The 19,159-nt window shown below is 42.1% G+C and overlaps 2 protein-coding genes across 4 annotated transcripts in view; both read right to left on the bottom strand.

Moving 5' to 3' along the window:
* Nucleotides 1–2,350: 2,350 nt before the first annotated feature.
* On the bottom strand, nt 2,351–7,767 carry LOC129842651 (cysteine protease atg4da-like). The gene is made up of 10 exons (XM_055911275.1): nt 7,463–7,767; nt 7,039–7,122; nt 6,717–6,890; nt 5,911–6,271; nt 5,342–5,406; nt 4,892–5,049; nt 4,699–4,777; nt 4,527–4,603; nt 4,218–4,337; nt 2,351–2,606 (listed from the first exon to the last, which is right to left on the bottom strand). The coding sequence occupies exons 1-10, from the start codon at nt 7,722–7,724 to the stop codon at nt 2,406–2,408; spliced, it is 1,581 nt and encodes a 526-aa protein (XP_055767250.1). The 5' UTR covers nt 7,725–7,767; the 3' UTR covers nt 2,351–2,405.
* A 9,456-nt stretch (nt 7,768–17,223) lies between these two features.
* The window catches only part of LOC129842647 (microtubule-associated serine/threonine-protein kinase 1-like), a 96,430-nt gene continuing 94,494 nt past the window's right edge, over nt 17,224–19,159 (bottom strand). For all 3 annotated transcript variants that reach the window (XM_055911271.1, XM_055911272.1, XM_055911273.1), the window contains one exon: nt 17,224–19,055. In XM_055911271.1, the coding sequence (XP_055767246.1) occupies nt 17,565–19,055 (1,491 nt within the window). In that variant the 3' untranslated portion in view covers nt 17,224–17,564. The remainder of the gene's footprint in view (nt 19,056–19,159) is intronic.

Genomic DNA, 19,159 nt, shown 5'->3' with positions numbered 1-19,159 from the left:
TTTAATAACATTCTATACAACAGTTTTACAAAGTCATGTTGTCCACATGAATGCAGTCCCCTATTAGGGTGGTCATTAGCACATTTAAGACTTCTACACATGACAATTCTTCACTTTATTGAGAAAATAAATGTCACCTTTATGAGATAATATACACATGGATAAGAGTGAAATAGACAGATTACTGGGGTGAATCCTAACTCGCTAACCTCACATTTTCTCTTACTCTCCCATTGACTTCAATGAATGATCAGTGAACCTTCAGGTTAAGTGAAAGTCAAGATTTGCCCCTTAGAGGATCCCTGTTGCACACAGTGCCATTTCCAGGACATGAAAACTAAAGCAAGCCACTGTTGTTTTAGTGCGTCACATGATACACGATGTGGATGGAGCACATCCATGAAAGCAAGATCACATGACTGGACTGCTGACAACACTGCAACATAGAAATAGAATAATTTACTGATGGACTTGAATGGAGAAATGCATTCTACCGATTCTATTTCTATGCATGCATATTCTGTAGGCAATGACATGCTTCTGACCATAGTGAGATACAGCACTTATTTCCATGTTTCTGGCTACAGGTCAGAAGCCTGATTAAAACGTGAGATCAAGCATCCAATCAACAGTGTTTTAACCACTGCCCAGACTATTTCATTTTATTTTGGGATTGATGGAGCTTGTGACGTGACTTTGAAATCTAACTTGGGGGGGGGGGGGGGGGGGGGGGTAATACTTAGATCAGGGCTGTTCAATGTCGGTTCTGGTTTTCATCCTCTTCTAATAAGGACCTAATTCAGACCTGGCTGACACACCAGGTGAGTACAACTAACTACCAGGTAGAAACAATACAACAGAAGTTTTTTGGCCCTCCAGGACCAGAATTGAACAGCCCTGGCTTAGATATTTATATGCAGGTCTCCAAAGTGCAAGGCTTTTAACTCTACCATAATAAATTGAAGTTACACATGTTCAAAAACGCAATCTGAGTCCAAAGTGAGGCATCCCCACCGCCAGAACTCAGCAGCACCACCTTGTTAAAACAATGAGGAGGACCCTAAAAGGAACGGAGCTCAGAATCATTCATTCAACAAGTCTCACTCCAACCAATAACTGTCTTCATCCAAAAAGGCATCCTATTCTCTATGTAGTGCACAATGTAGGGGATAGGGTGTCATTTTGGACACAGCCTCTTGGTAAATGTATAATTTCCCATCATCTAGATAGGAGCTGGTGTAACACATTACACAGAAGAGGCTATTGTTGTAACAGTGGAATCCTGTGTTGGAAGTTGATACTGGTAGACTAATTGACAAGAGAGAGCTGATGAAATAGTGTGAGAGTGTAGCAGACCTGGGGTTCAATTAGTATTGGTTTTCTGAGCTTGCCTGGTGTTTTCTGAGCTTGCTAGGGCAAAAAGAATAGTCCCAAAAATGCAAACGTTGCCCATCTGGCACTCCAGGCAAGTTAAATCAACTCAGTGCCTTTTGGAGAAAAAAACCCAGGTCCCAGGTCTGGAAAACAGTGAGCCCAGCCCAGGTTGACCGAATGGTGTGTCAAAGGACGGCACAACTAAAGAGAGGGTTGGAATGCTGCACTGAAATTCATATAGCCATGTAGTATGAATGTAGTACTATAGCCATGTAGTATGAATGTAGTACTACAGCCATGTAGTATGAATGTAGTACTATAGCCATGACACTGAATTAAGGCATAGGGAATATAAGAGAGTACAGTAGAGGAATGTGAACATAACAGCAACGCAACACACCAACAGCTTCAGTTCACACACAAATCATTTCACACACACACTTAATAGCTCTTACAACACAGAAATGAATGTAAAAAGTGTACAGCAGTATTATAATACAAGTCAGAGAGAAGAGGGCTGAGTACCTCATCTTCCACTACTAGTGACCCCTGTCATGTATCAAACAGGCTCCGTGTTTCCAGTTGTTATTAGTCCCAAAATGAAGTCAGAGGCCCCATCCCAAATCCCTACGGCCTTGGAGATCTGAGCGGATTTGATTGGTATAAGCAATATGGTGAAGCTTACGCCTAGCCTAGTTTATATTACTAACACCTGTCAGATCCTCTCAGATCTCCATACGTGTATAGGGCTTAGGGGTCCATTTGGGATGGGGCAACAGTCCAATTTAGTAATGCCTAGCGTTAGTTTCTAAGACCTGTTTCTGCCCAGACAGAGACAGACCGACAGCGAGATTCAGTTGAAGCCTCGCCTCGAATATGACGGACACAAAAGCCAGAGTTTGTGATATAGCAGAAAGCATTTACCAACTTTGAGCTCTATAAAAACAGGGAAATGGAATCCATCCCAAAAATTCTAAGTCAGTCTTTCCCCGTTTGCTTACATTTCGTTCCTCAGGAACACAAACCAGTACTCACAGGAAGACAAAGTCGTCAGAGCTGCCTATGTTGTTGCTCCTGCTGAGCTTGCCTTGGGGCAGCATGTGGGCGGGGCCAGGGATGGGGGAGGTGTCAGAGTGAGGATGGGAGGAGCTGTGGCCCACCAGTCCATAGTCCTGGGCCTGGCCCTCCATGAAGGTAAAGATGGGGTACTTCTCGTCGGGCGACGATAGGGCCTAGGGTGGGGGGGAATATGAAAGTGTTGAATTGGTCACTTATTAAAGTCCCCCAGAATAAGATAAGAGCTTTATGTAAGTGATGTATACAGTGACAGTGCAACTGATGCATAAGTGATGTATACAGTAACAGTGTAACTAATGTATACAGTTGGTGTAATCAGTCAAAAGTTTGGACACACCTACTCATTCCATGATTTTTCCATTATTTTTGCTATTTTCTACATTGCCCAAGCAAGTCTCATCTTCTTATTGGTGTCCTTTAGTAGTCGTTTCTTTGCAGCAATTCGACCATGAAGGCCTGATTGACACAGCCTCCTCTGAACAGTTGATGTTGAGATGTGCCTGTTACTTGAACGCTGTGAAGCATTTATTTGGGCTGCAATCTGAGGTGCAGTTAACTCTAATGAACGTATCCTCTGCAGCAGAGGTAACTCTGGGTCTTCCTTTCCTGTGGCAGTCCTCATGAGAGCCAGTTTCATCATAATGTTTGATGGTTTTTGCGACTGAACTTTAAGAAACTGTCAAAGATCTTGACATTTTTCAGATTGACTGACCTTCATGTCTTAAAGTAATGATGTACTGTCATTTCTCTTTGCTTATTTGAGCTGTTCTTAACATAATATGGACTTGGTCTTTTACCAAATAGGGCTATCTTCTGTATACCATCTCTACCTTGCCACAACACAACTGATTGGCTCAAACGCATTAAGGAGGAAAGAGGCACACCTGTTAATTGAAATGCATTCCAGGTGACTACCTCATGAAGCTGGTTGAGAGAATGCCAAGAGTGTGCAAAGCTGTCATCAAGGCAAAGGGTGGCTACTTTGAACAATCTGAAATATATTTTGATTTGTTTAACACTTTTTTTGGTTGCTAAATGATTCCATACGTGTTATTTCATAGTTTTGATGTCTTCACTACTATCCAACAACGTAGAAAATAGTCAAAATAAAGAAAAAAAACATGGAATGAGTAGGTGTCAAAACCTTTGACTGGTTCTGTATAAGTGATGTATACAGTAACAGATGTATAAGTGATGTATACAGTAACAGATGTATAAGTGATGTATACAGTAACAGATGTATAAGTGATGTATACAGTAACAGATGTATAAGTGATGTATACAGTAACAGATGTATAAGTGATGTATACAGTAACAGATGTATAAGTGATGTATACAGTAACAGATGTATAAGTGATGTATACAGTAACAGATGTATAAGTGATGTATACAGTAACAGATGTATAAGTGATGTATACAGTAACAGATGTATAAGTGATGTATACAGTAATAGATGTATAAGTGATGTATACAGTAACAGATGTATAAGTGATGTATACAGTAACAGATGTATAAGTGATGTATCGATGATGCGTAAGAGACGTGTAACATGTCTATCTATAAGTGACGAATAAGCCATCTAAGTTGCGTCGCTTCAACTCATGCATCTATAAATCATATCAGCGTCAAAGTTAGAGATCTATAAATTATGTTAAGATCTATAAATGATCTATATGTGATGCATAACTGATGTTTAAAATGATGCATAAGTGATGAATGTATACATGAGTAAGAGACTTGAAATGAGGCCAAGAGGCTGAGCTCACCACACAGACGGCAGAACACAGAGACTCAAAGTCCTTCTTGTTCTTGGCGTAGAAACCTATAGTACAGCTGGGGTCCATGCGACTGAAGGGCATCTTCCTGGGCGAGCTACAGTGGAACGACTGGGGAGGTGGGGAGGAGAGAGAGGGAGGGGGGAGCGAGAGAGGGAGAGCATTACAGACAAGGTACACGTCTGAATCTGAAATGACCTACTTTGATCCAGTCAAAACATGCTTATCTGGGTCATAGCACAGACAGACAAAGTCCAAAGACAGACGGAGCGGCAAAGGAGAAAGAAGAGTGATATAAACCTCCAGTGGGAAGTTGTCTTGAGTGACATCCACCACGGCCTGACAGTAGTGAGGGTCCAGATACAGCAGCTGCTCGTCTGATTGGACAGGAAATAGGAAGAAGGCGAGGTTAAATGACAGCCCACCGTCCAATCAGAAGCAACTGAACCAGGAAGTAGAGTGCAGTTCTTACCTTGGCAGCCGATAAAGAACAGCGAATGCTTGGGTTTGCCGCCGATGATTCCGATACAGCATTCTAACCTGAGAATGTTCTTCAGACACAAAGAAATCCATATTCATGTTAGAGCGACATCAACCATGGAGAAAAACAAGCTTTGTGACTAAGGTTAGGTTATGAAAGTGTGTGTGTACATGCGTGTACACACCCTGACACACTCGATGTAGGAGGGGTTGAGAGAGTCTCCTCCTAGTCGGACTGGAACCAGTATGATGACAGACTTCCAGCCTGGACCACTGGGCTCAGGATCTGATATACTCTGGTTCAACGACTGGTCACACAGATGCACCACGTCCTTTTTGTACACTGAAAGAAACACGATGACACTATGGGCCTAAGTTTCACTAGGGACATGTCCCCCCCCCACATTCTGAAATGTAGTTTTTGCCCTCCCCATTTTGTAATTGAATTGTGATACAGAAATGAGATACACAGTTCAGCTACATTCAGAAGACCAATGACAAAAACATCACTTATGACGAGAACATTTGAGATGGACCAAACATACAATATCTGGTGAATTCGACAAATGACAACACTAACCAACAACACCAACCAACCACCCAGTAGGAAAGGCACAGTGTAAAGTCACACTCACCGGTACAGTCCTGCGCTACATATACAGCCAGGTTGTGAACCTCAGAAGTCTTGGCAACTGCTTTTCTGGAAAACAAACATACGGCTCATGTTGAATATCACAACATACTGATGCTACTGGGCATGAAGTAAATATCAGGGTTTGGTTCAATTCCATTTCAATTCAGAAAGTAAACCAAATGTTGATTCTAATTCCAAATGTTCCTCATTGAACAACATTGAAAACAACTGGAAATTCAGTTTACTTCCTGAATTGAGTGGAATTGTAATGTAATTGACTCCAACCCTGGTAAACGTCAACATGCAGTCAGGCATACCACCGAGCCTTCTTAAAAAATATAATAGCAACCAAAACATCTACGCAATAAAGGTGCATCCGTAAACATGTCTGCTGGAGATCATTCTGATGCACTATGGCATTACAGACATCTATCAAATCTAGGTATAGAAATCAAATGCATGCTGATGCCATCATTGACTTGAATGAGGTGTGTTCAATAGATTCTACTTCTATGGCTGATGCTCTGACAGCATCATTATCTTGACCACACCCCATGGAGGGCCCCTCACCGTAGTATGTGTGCCACCACTGAGGGGCCGTACCAGTCCCCCGCCTTTTTCCCTGAGCTCTTCCCCAATTCTACCAGCTGGTGCACCCCAAACGGGGCCGGGGGCTCATCCCCAAACCAGGCCACAACCCTCCGGTGGAGGGGCTCAGCCTGCCTGTCCGACTCGGGCCTCTTCTTCTGGGTATGGTTGAGAGCCGTGCCCCCTGGCATGGAGGTCTTCTGGGGCGTGGTGGGGGTCCGCAAGGAGGAGGAGGAGTAGCCGAAGGAGGGGATGGGTACGCCCCCAGCGCGGGACGGGGAGCGGGGTCTCAGAGCCTCAAAGTCCACGTCGGCGAACTGCTGGGCGTCTGGCCACGACCAGTCTAGACAACACAATACAGACAGTTAGTAGTGATCGATGGGGAGGTGGAAGGAGGAGACATAGGGAGGAGAGAGGGGAGACAGACCAAGAAACAGAGAGAGAGAAACAGTTGAAGAGAGATGTGGCAGAAAGAGAAACAAGAGTGAGAGAGACAGGCAGGGGCCCCATCCCAAATGGACCCCTACGCCCTATGCACTGGTGGAGATCTGAGAGGATCTGACAGGTGTATGCAATATGTTAATAGCTCCACCCTGCTAGGGGTAAGTTTCACCGATCATATTGCTTATACCAAACAAATCCTCTCAGATCTCCACAATTGTTTGTGCATAGGGGTCCATTTGGGATTGGGCCAGAGTTGGTGCAGTTGTCTCAGAGTTAGGAAGAGGACCCATCGTTGTATCTCTACCCATTTAGAGCCCTCTTTCTAACTCTATGAGTTGTCTCACCTCGTGGCAGCAGATGTAGCAGTAGGCCCTGGGCCAGCAGCATCTGTCCGCTCCGCAGCATGCAGCCCCAGCCACAGTCTGTAGTCAAGGTGGAGCCCTCCAGCTGGGGGAACTCCCTACGGTAGGTCAGCCACAGCCGAGACACGAACGCCCGTCTGAACCGCTCCACCTCGCCTGGAAGGGGAGAGAGATACCCAGTGAGCAGAACTGGTTAGAATACATCTTTCTAACCAGTTTCTCTCACTGGGTATGGAGCAGAGAGCATCATTTATTTTACCAGGAAGTCTTTTGAAGACTTGTGGGGTTGTTGGAGGTTAGCTACCTTCACTATTGAGCAGATAGGAGTGGCCCATTACAGTCACCGGAGAGCTCTTGTTGAATGTGGTCTTCGACTTGACCGACCAGCCTAAAGAGGGAAAAGAAACAGAATGGACCTTTTTAGAGGGGATTCTTTATGTCTTGATGACTGGGTGAGGAAGGGGGAAGTTGACTTCGGGAGGGCTATTACACATAACGGAAGTCTCATACAAAGCTATAAAAAAAAATAAAAAAAGACCTAACAAAGATTATTCATACAGAAAGAACAAAGACTATAAAATCCCCCTTGTTGCTATTTCTTAAGAAAATAAAGGCATTGTTAAAACTGACTGTATGGAAACACTGGAAGTTATGTTTGTTGCTCATTAAACAGCGATACAGAACTATCCGCCTTATGGAAAAAAGTTCAACTGAACCCACTTACTGACCGTATTTGACATTATTCCACGCCGACATCAGTTTGGTCTTGAGTTTGTCCACCTCGTCTGGCTCTCCAGCGGTGGTGGCCTCTCTGGTTCCACCCCCACCGACATCAGTACCCTGCTGGTTACCAAAGCTACTTCCTCCGCCAGGGTCCACCACCTGGGGCTGCTGAGACCTCTTGGTCTCCTCTCTCTGGAGGGTGTCATCCTGACACACCACTCCTACTCCCCCCACATACTGAACTGCACTGGGAGACACGGAGTTCATGGCTCAGGCTTACAGCTGGGCTCTGCAGATTCTCATAGCAATAGGGGCCTGACGGAAGAGAGGGATGAGAGAGAGAGGGGTGGGGTGGGGAAGAGATATAGAAAATCAATGTTTACGACAGTGCATGCATGTGTAATTTGATTAGCTATGGAGTAAGGGCTATATGTGTCGCTCTCCTTTTGTCTGCACAGCACTAAGATGAAGTTTAAACATTAACATTGAAAGACAGAGAGGTTAAACTAGTTGTGCGTCTAAACAATGACTGATGTGAGGCTGATTTTCTCTCATTTCATGCAGATTCACAAGAAAGTGGATCTGAAATGCCACATCTGTCAGGTGAATGGATTATCTTAGCAAAGGAGAAATGGTCACCAACAGGGATGTAAACTAATTTGTGCACAAAAGTTGAGAAAAATAAGCTTTTAGCGCATATGGAAAATGTCTGGGATCTTTTATTTCATCTCATGAAACATAGGACTAAAACTTTACATGTTGCGTTTTATATTTTTGTTCAGTATAGTTGAAAAAAGCTGTGGGTATCACTTAGTTTAGAGTCATCACAGGATGATGTGCCTGAGTGACAAGAGAACAAATGTTACACAGTAACAGACACGGTAACACTGGAATGTAGAACAAGTGACTTCACTTCCTACTCTGTACTGAAACTGGAAATAGTTTATTTAACCTAATGAGGAATTTCTGTCCTTTCTGGGAAAACACGATAGAATAGCCATCATGTGATTGGTGTGTGACAACAGCTGGGGGTGACAGTGAGAAGCCTTGGTAGCGGATGGTCAAAAGATGTAGCTAACTAACTAGCATTTTCTACACTGTAGCCCAGGGGTGTCAAACTCAAATACCCAGTGGGCCAAAATGTAAAACCTGAACAAAGTCGCGGGCCAACATTGAACAAATTAACCTTTTAATATGGACCCAAACAAGTTTTGCTTTAACATTGAATATGGAACAAGCATCGCTTATTACCATACAATATATAATTTAATAGTGGAGACATGCAAAATCGAATTTCAAATGAAAAAACACATCAATGGCATTCATTTATTAAATAAATAAAATGTAAATAAAAATCGTATGCCTCTTTTCTATTTGCAGCCTTCTGATTTAAATACCAAAATAAACTTTTTTTTTACTTTTTCCACTGGCTAATAATTTTACAAATAAAATGATAATAAATCAATCAACCATTCAAGCCCATGCCTTGTAGCAAGAAAAAGTGCACAAAGAAAACGTTAATTATTGCACACTGATCTAATCTTTTTCACGAACTCTCCCTCATTAAAGGGCCGGGCTGATTTTGCGATCTCTGCTGCCACTATATAACTAGCCTTTACAGCAGCCTCACTTTGTGATGTGGCTTTTTTGAACATATTCTGTTGTGAAACCAAACTTATTTTCATCTCCTCTACTTTCTGGCTCCTTTGAGTCATGTCCAGGTCCTTGTATTTGTCATGGTGTTTCGTTTCATAGTGTCGTTGTACTCCTTACTTACAGCCACGTTGACTCCACAAACAAGACAAACAGGTTTGTCTTTTACATATGTAAACAGACATTCTGCCTCCCACTTGTCCAGAAAGCTCCTGTTTTCTGCCTTTCTTTTCGCCATTTTTGGGAAGGGATAGCGCGCTGACAGTTGTAGCGTCTATGTTGCTATGACTAGAGAGGGCGTTTCTGGGTCCTGTCCTGATTGGCGCGCGAAAACAACAGCAGAGCATTATGGGATTCGTAGTATTAGCGGTGAATGCGCTGTATAATACCGGCGGGCCAGCTCTAGTAGTAATTTGGTATTGTCTCGCGGGCCAAATATAATTACCCCGAGGGCCAAATTTGGCCCGCGGGCCAGAGTTTGACACCCATGCTGTAGCCTACCTATTAGCTATGATAACCATCCTGTTATTTAAAGAAGTAACCAAGCTGTCACGTTTCTTAAAAATCACTAGTTCTAACATGACAGCTAGTTACACCTATTAAGGGGCTACAGGCTGGCTTAATTATATGATATTGGCTTAACTACTAACTTACCTAGCTAGTTAGCCGGCTAGTTACTAGCTAAACCTCATCCAACACAACATAGCCAAGATCATAACCTTACCACTTTGTGAAGAGTGTCATTGACATGAGGTCTTTAACCAAGTAAAATCCTAAAATTGCTTGATAGGACGGCGACGGCTCGGGAGTGCAGGGTTGAGACCACGTACTACGTAGCTTTGCTGTGGTAACTCAATACGGATAGTTAGCTGCCAAGCTACAGTAGCTAGCTAGCTGTCAACGCATCTGGTTAGCAACTTTGTAGAAAACAGGCTAACGCGTTAATGTCTCGCCTTTCTTGACGACTCCAGGACAACCACAGCCAATGTCAGCGATTGAAAGGAATTATTCTACATCCAACGAGTAACGTTAAACTCAGTCGAATTATAGCTCACCCATCGATTTACTTCGCATGCTAGCTAGTTGCTCTACGTCTGCGCTAGTTAGCTTGCAGGATCAGCGGGTTGACAACATACAACAAGGAGGGCTCTAGATACTTCCTGACAGGCTGTACTAACAACATGATTGGTCAACCTACTGATACGAGCAAATATATTGATTTAAATCCTAACAATAAATCATAGCGCTCGTTTTATTGGCTAATATTTTACACATTGACGTTCGTTATATTACGTAAATAAGCTGGCGTCTATGGGGTGTATAGACCTAGTGTGAATGAAATGAGTTCATGCATTTTATTATGATTAACCTGTACTGCTTATCCTTGGCATGCTCCCCTGAGCATGTCATGTGACTAATCGTGCAAACTACCAAAAGCCTGCTGTCTAAATATCGTTCAGTCATAATTGTAGAACTCTGGGATGATCTTGTTGTATATTTCTCAACTAGCTAAAAAAAACAAAAACCTAGCTAAGTCTCTACATAACTTTACCCTGAGCAAAAAATACTTAAAAAAATAATTCCAGTAACATAGATAAGAAACTCGAATTCATTGTTAATGTTATGATACTTATGGGTAAATTATATATTCATAAATTACTTTTTTTAATGACCCCCAGATTTCAAGCCTTTTGAATTCCCTTAAGTTACAAAACAAAGTATTTGTACATTAAAATATTATTGTTGATGTATAAAGAAATTGTGATCTCTCATCTCCTTTATTTGATTTATATTATTTATTTAAATGTGTGTGTACAGTGGTGTGTGTAATGTGGGATCTTGCCTGACTTTTATATTGAATTGTTATTTTTTGTCAATATTTTTTAATACGCGTGCACAAAACATAGATAAACCAAAAAAAGTATTGTTTTTATTTCGCAATCCTGTATTTGCCAGGGAAAATTGCCATTTTACTGGCACTCTGTTGCAACTGGGAGCTTTCTGATATTGAAGAACATTGTGACATAGCATGACAGCAGAGCTACATGTATAAGACTGGACCCCTCTAGCTAAACCCGTGTTCGATACAGACAGACACATCAGTGACACATAGACAGACATACAATAGATAGATACTATAGACATAGAAATATATAAGATAGATATATTGAGAAAAATACATTTATAACATAGATATAGTGATACATATTGTAGATACTATAGATATAGATAGACCCACAGTAGATAGATATACATCTGCATTGCATGCGGTTTGGGGTTTTAGGCTGGGTTTCTGTATAGCACTTTGTGACATCGGCTGATGTAAAAAGAGCTTGATAAATACATTTCATTTATTGATTGATATACTGGTGCATAGATATAGTGAGACCTAGACACTGAAGCCATGTTCGCTCTATGTGCCACGACTCTCCTCTGCTTCCTGTCTTTTAGCCAATCAACTCCTGCTGCTCTAGGCTGTGAGGACCTCCTTAAGCCCATGGATCCTCCCCAACTAGACCAGCAGCTCTTGGGGAGATGGCCCTCGTAGCAGGAAGCCTGAGCCACCCTGCATCCCTGGAGGCTCTCGACCAGAGGAGGCGATGGATGAGTACAGGCGACAGGTGGAGTGCCTGGGGCTGCTTCTGCCAGTGGTGATGGAGCCTGGGAATGCCTTCTGTGGATATTCTGTCTTTCGTCTTATCTGGAGAGATAAAAGATCGATCAGTGTGATCAGAGAGAGTACCGATGATCAGAGAGTGGGGGCAGTGAGACAAATGTATACACTTTTTCTGTCATCTGTTTTGTAATACAACAATTCTGTGTTTACTCTTTCTCGATGTACTGTATAATTTGTAATAAAAATGTATGATTTATCATATCAAAATATATATATATATATATTTAAAGGCATAGCGCGCATTTCATAGGATAATATTTTACACTAACGTCATGTAAAGCATCTGACGTCCATGGGTGTTGGCTACAGATACTGTACCAGTGAAATTGCATGAACTAATTTCCTTCACATTTTATTATGATTAACCACTACTACTACTACTACCAAAGGTCTCTGTTGTCTAGTTTCCTACATTTAGCCTAGTTGATCTGCATATAATTCTATATTTTTTTATGATGGACATAATGTAGTTATGAATGCACATTAGGTTACACTAGACTTATTAAGTAATTTTAATAAATTCACACAAGGTGTTTTGTGGAAAACAAAGGTTGTAGAATATAAAAATGTTTCTGTAACCTTTTGCTGTTGAACATTGACCATCTGGAGTCAGGTTGTGCAGATCATAGGCTGACGTTATGAGCTCCACGCCTGTATTTCTTATCGGCATGCACAAGAAAATGACGGTGGCAGAAGTTCAAGTTTGGATAAATTCTCTGAATTTTATTACACATTCTCCCCGTCACGTGTCTAGTATTAGACTGTTGTACTTGTCTTTCTGGCACTAACGCTCCCATTTGTCCTTTCTTACTAGCACTGATTTAGCTGATATCTGGTTTATTGAGGAAATACCCGCAATGACTGTAATATGTGATTGCTGTATCTACCGTAGTTGACTATACTGTCTGTAAGTAACTCTTGATAAGAGCATCTGCTAGCTAACGGACCAACATGTACAATGTAAATAAGAAACACCGAAATGACAAACAACAAGAGAAAGGTAGAATGTCACCATGCTTGCCCTTTATCTACATAATATTTTCAAATGAGGTGAATGAGATATATTAATCGTTGGTGGCCATTGCGAATAAATATAATTGCATATTTGGTTAAGTACAGTTTAGATTTTATTTTCGCCCAGATAATACACAACTGTAGCAATACAGACCAAAACAAACACTTAGAAATGAAGAAAAAAACGCTTGAAAATATAAAGTGCATTTCAAACAAGTCATCATAATCATGATTAGGATGTGCATTTTCTGCCATCGTTAACATATAAAACAGATCTCTATATACCACGGAATTCCTCCATGCAAAGTTTTGAGTAAAATATGCCTGCAAAAAACCTCACATACAAATAAACAAGAGTTTATTATTCAAAATGTGCATGTATTTTCTCTTCACAGACCAGTTTTGACTAACTTATCTACTCCTGATGTTTCAATGATTATAATACGATAAAGACCACCTTAGTGATCAGGTTGATAACATGGGAAATATGACAAAATGTTATCTGGTTCCCTTTATATTTGAAGGTAGAACTAACAGTCACAGAATAACGCTAAAGAGCCACCCATCTCTGAACAGTTAGAGAATAACAAGAAGTGGAATGATTCATATAACAATAAGAATATATTGTAAACTACTGCAAACATTCAAGTTATCTACCAAAACAAGAGACAACTGTATATATTCAGTAGGGGCCAAATTCAGACTTGAGATAAGTAGTTAACATGGATTTAAGTCCACATTTCTTGACTTGAGTCCAAGTTAAGTGTTCTTATCTCAAGTCTGAATAGGCCACGGCCCTAGGCCTCTTCATTACAACAGCATCCCTAAAATATATCTTGCTATATGAAGTACCTTGACCTGTCGTTACAACAATATGTAGCTCTCAGATATGATGATAATAAACTCCATAATAGTATAAAATGAGATATTTATTTTGAATAGACTATGTTAAATTACATGGCATTATGATTATGATATGGAACAATGTTTTATATATATACAGTACCAGTGAAACGTTTGGACACACCTACTCATTCTAGGGCTTTTCTTTATTTTTACTATTTTCTACACTGTAGAATAATAGTGGAGACATCAAAACTATGAAATAACACATATGGAATCATGTAGTAACCAAAAAAGTTTTAAACAAATCAAAATATATTTTATATTTGAGATTCTTCAAAGTAGCCACCCTTTGCCTTGATGACAGCTTTGCACACTCTCGGCATTCTCTCAATCAGCTTCACCTGGAATGCTTTTCCAACCGTCTTGAAGGAGTTCCCACATATGCTGAGCACTTGTTGGCTGCTTTTCCTTCACTCTGCGGTCCAACTCATTCCAAACCATCTTAATTGGGTTGAGGTAGGGTGATTGTGGAGGCCAGGTCATCTGATGCAGCACTCCATCACTCTCCTTCTTGGTCAAATAGCCCTTACACAGCCTGTAGGTGTGTTAGATCATTCTCCTGTTGAAAAACAAATTATAGTCCCACTAAGTGCAAACCAGATGGGATGGCGTATCGCTGCAGAATGCTGTGGTAGCCATGCTGGTTAAATGTGCCTTGAATCCTAAATAAATCACTGACAGTGTCACCAACAAAGCACCCCTACACCATCACACCTCCTCCTCCATGCTTCATGGTGGGAACCACACATGCGGAGATCCTCCATTCACCTACTCTGCGTCTCACAAAGACATGGCCGTTGGAATTAAAAAATCCCAAATTTGGACTCATCTGACCAATGGACATATTTCCACCGGTCTAATGTCCACTGCTCGTGTTTCTTGGCCCAAGCAAGTCTCTTCTTCTTATTGGTGTATTTTGGTAGCGATTTCTTGGCAGGAACTCGACCATGAAGGCCTGATTCACAGAGTATCCTCTGAACAGTTGATGTTGAGATGCAATTTCTGAGGTGCAGTTAATTCTAATGAACGTATCCTCTGCAGCAGAGGTAACTCTGGGTCTTCCTTTCCTGTGGCAGTCCTCATGAGAGCCAGTTTCATCATAGCCTTTGATGGTTTTTGCGACTGCACTTGAAGAAACTGTCAAAGTTCTTGACATTTTTAGGATTGACTGACCTTCATGTCTTAAAGTCATGATGGACTGTCATTTCTCTTTGCTTATTTGATCTGTTCTTGCCATAATATGTAAGTGGTCTTTTACCAAATAGGGCTATCTTCTGTATACCACCCCTACCTTGTCACAACACAACTGATTGGCTCAAACACATTAAGAAGGAAAGAAATTCCACAAATTAACTTTTAACAAGGCACACCTGTTAATTCATTTGCATTCCAGGTGACTACCTCATGACGCTGTTTGAGAGAACACCAAGCGTGTGCAAAGCTGTCATCAAGGCAAAGGGTGGCTACTTTGAAGAATCTCAAATATAAAATATATTTTGATTTATTTAACACTTTTTGGTTACTACATGATTCCATATGTGTAATTTCATCGTTTTGATGTCTTCACTATTATTCTACAATGTAGTAAATAGTCAAAATAAAGAAAAACCCTGGAACGTGTTGGTGTGTCCAAACATTTGACTGGTACTGTATATATACACACACCATAAGGGGGCGGTATGGTCCAAGTTATAGGCTACAGTCAGAAAGTCACCTGAAAAGTAGCCAAGTAATGTAGTACATAAAAGCTTGCATATCGTCACAAAATATTCTACCAGACTAATTCCAACATCTGATATTCTTCACCCGCTAACAAACATTTGCCTATCATTCGCATAAAGATTATGGGTGTTACATGTTTGATAGAGAAGATACATGAGAGAGCGAGAGATCATCATAATTTCACCATTGAAATAATGCACAGTGTATTATCTTAACACACATACAGTTGTAGTGCTCAACTTCCAGTGAATCCTACTGTGGTGAGTGAAACATGGATAGTCATATTACTATTTCACAACACAGACTAGCCTGATCCCAGATCTGTTTGTGATTTTGCCTACTCCATTGGAATTGTTGGCATGACAACTCCATACAGAGTTGGCAAGAAACAGACTGGCACCCAGGCTAAAAACAGACAGTTAAAATCTTAGATACCTGACACCAGAATTAGGAAGGAATCCAATATGAAAATAAGGTTAATAGAAAAACAGATGGATAAAAGATAACAGCAAGTGAACATTTGACATCAAAGAATGAAAAACCTTATCCATCCATAAAGCCCTTAATATGCATTTTACATCTATTAAATATGCTACATCCATTTTCACCTACATCTTCTTCACCTTTTTGGTTCAAAACAAAACATGATGAGTGACAATTAGAACGTACGAATAGTAGAGCCATAGAATAAATACTTCAGTATAACAATAAGTATTTTTCAAGTCTTTACAGATATTTACAGTAATCTCCTTACCGTAGCTGTGCAGTCAGGATCAAGTAACAGATAATTTTATTCACAACAAAATACAATTATTCTAGTTTATCAATGTTATTCAAGTTTGGATTCTGTTCATTTCTATAGTTTCTGGCTTACTGAACCCATCCCTGAACTGGCACACACACACTCACACGGCCCAAATCATCCACCACAGGGGTATGGGATTTAAATCCATGAATATCAACTCCGCTTACACCAGTGTGTGTGTGTGTGTGTGTGTGTTGGGGCTGCAAGTAGTAGTCCTGTTCTGTAGAGATAAGCGCTCTGAGCTTCAGAACTGTCAGAGGAGCTTTACTCTTCTTTACCAAGGCACCAAATGCATCCTATTCCCTATATAGTGCACTACCACAGGGGCTCTGATCAAAAGTAGTGCACTTTATAGGGAATAGGATGCCATTTCGGACGCAATCCATGACACACAAATGTGCCATAGCCTTCAAGATTCACCCAGAACTAACTCAAGGTTGTTTCATTTCATCCTTCACTTACAGACATTCACTGACAGCATGCTATGCTAATCTGGCTATGCTAATCAACTGAGGACTTCAGTGGGTGTAGTGTTGGACAATCATTCTTTGTCATGGGCCTTACAGTAGTAACAGAAAACTACAGTAGTCATTGGTCCTGTGTGGCTCAGTCAAGGGCTGTGGGTTCGATTCCCACTGGGGTTACCCATACGAAAAATGTATCCATGCATGACTGTAAGTCGCTTGGGATGAAAGTGCCTTTCTAAAGATAAAATCTAGTGGCCGCGTCATTGTCTTTTACAGTAGTCATTTTGTCATTTACTTTTAAAAGACAAATCTACAGTGGCCGATTGGATTTTGTGTTTTGTTGTTGTTGCTGTCAAGGTTGTAATGGTTTGATTGTGCCTCAGCATACCCTCTGCTTGTGATAACGTTTATTTGAGTGAATTACAGAAACAGAAGTGATTGGTCGTTTAGTCGAGATAGAAAAACCGAGTAAGTAACTGGATTTGGTGTTTCACAGTATTCAGCATGTTTTGATCAGTAAAGCACTTTTCACTCCTTTTTATTCTAGAAACACACAAACTGTACCACGTGACATGCATTCATTTCACATACATACATACAGATCTGTTATAGATATCTAATAGTTCATAAAGTGGAGCGTTGTCTTAATATATACTAACTGTATAATAGAAAATGGCCGTAACAGCACCTTTACAATGGTTCTGCTCACTCATGGTTACAGATCAGTCAATACCATGTTGATATTCTCTTCTAGAACTGGAATGTTCCCTTAAGTGCTTGACATTGTGGAATTGTTCTAGAACTCTGAAAAGGCATCTCATTTCTCAATGCCCTCCTCTCTAAACTCCCTTCAGATAGAAGGGTTACAATTTGGGGGGGTTTCTACCTGTGTTCGCCTTATCAGGCTGAGGAACAGAGTTGGCTGGACTTTGGGCCACTGTGGTGCCACCGCCAACCATCCGGACTCCGAGTCCGGACGAAGCCTCAGACTTTCCTGCCGAGGCACCTTGCTTCTCCTCACCCGGCTTGGGCATGTCTTTCAGCTCCTTCCCCTTGGGCCCCTCCTGGGACTGGGACACCATTGACCCCTTTATAGGCCCCAGGACCAATTTAGCGGCACTGGTCAGCTGGGTGACAAAGCTGGTCTTGTCGCCGGGGGAAACAGGCCTGGACCTGCCCGGACAGAAGGAGGGTGCGCAGAGCGAGGGGGTGACGCCTGTGGGGGAGGGGGAGGGGGATGGAGAGTGTTCTTCCACTACCTCCAGCCGACATTTATCCTCCCAGTCCAGGGTCCCTCGGTAGCAGTTGACAGGCCCCAGGCCCTGCCTCACCTTGCCCAGGGAGAGGGGTTGTCCGTGGGGTGGGACAGCCGGAGCCAGGGCCCTGGCTGGAGGTTTGGGGCTTTTGGGGCTTCTCAACCCCAGTTCTGAAGTTCTTGGAGAGCCATTGTTCTCGGCTCCATTCTTTCTCAGGCTCTCTCCTACTATTCCTGATGGATTACTACTAGCCTTGAACATACCCGTAGACCCTGACGTTATTGATGATCCACCCATACCCATGCCTCTGTCTGGACTAGTGCCTCTCCCTAGAGGGCCCCCACAGGGCATGCTGGGCCTTGGAGGAGGAGGAGGAGGACACACCTTGTTGTCTCCATTTAGCTTTGGTTCCGTTCTGTCCTCTCCGTAATTCTCCTGGGAGTCTTGGCTGAGAGGGCTTGTACTCACAGCTGTTCGGAGGCTCTGTTGCTTGATAGACATGTTTGTCTGACGCTGGCTCTTCTCTGCTCCTTCTGGATGGCTCCTAAAGATACCTGGTGACCCAGTGGGAGTAATGGGACTTGTAGTTTTGATGGACTCCAGATTTGGCGATTGGCTGGATTGAGCTCTGTAGGTGGGGCTACTCTGAGGGCTAAAGGTATGCTCACTGGTTGAGGGTTTTCTAGCTATTGATTGGTGATTATCTGTTGTGGCTCCTCCTCCTCGGTTAGGTGACCTCTCTGGGACGGTTGTTGTCCTGTTGCTATAAGCCATAATGATCTCTCCCACCCTCTCCCTCGATCTTTCTCTTTCCCTCTCTCTCTTCCTCTCTCTCTCTCTTTCCCTCTCCCTACCAGCCAGCAGTGTATCCCTACTCAGCGGCGACTCCTGCCTCCCTAACTTCCTCATCGGCTTGAGCACCCCAGTCTCGGGTGTCGTGGTAGTTGCCCCAGTAGATGAACCCTGGGAGCCCGGGGCGGAGGGCAGCAGTGGGGGGTTCGGAGGTGGTAGATTCTCCCCTTCCGTCTCCAACAAACTCTGGAGCCCCAGCTCACAACAGTGGAACTGGTCCTTGCGGTACAAGTCAGAGTGCTGGACCTAGGATAGGATAGGATAAACTTTTATTTAGGGGGAAATTGTCTTAGACACATAATGATGCTGTATACAGTAGGTCTACTAAAAAAGGCTCAAGTTCTTTTAAT

This window comes from Salvelinus fontinalis, unplaced genomic scaffold, assembly GCF_029448725.1.
Source record: "Salvelinus fontinalis isolate EN_2023a unplaced genomic scaffold, ASM2944872v1 scaffold_0059, whole genome shotgun sequence".
In the NCBI taxonomy this organism is placed as follows: domain Eukaryota; kingdom Metazoa; phylum Chordata; class Actinopteri; order Salmoniformes; family Salmonidae; genus Salvelinus; species Salvelinus fontinalis.
This window is presented reverse-complemented; position numbering and strand designations above follow the sequence as displayed.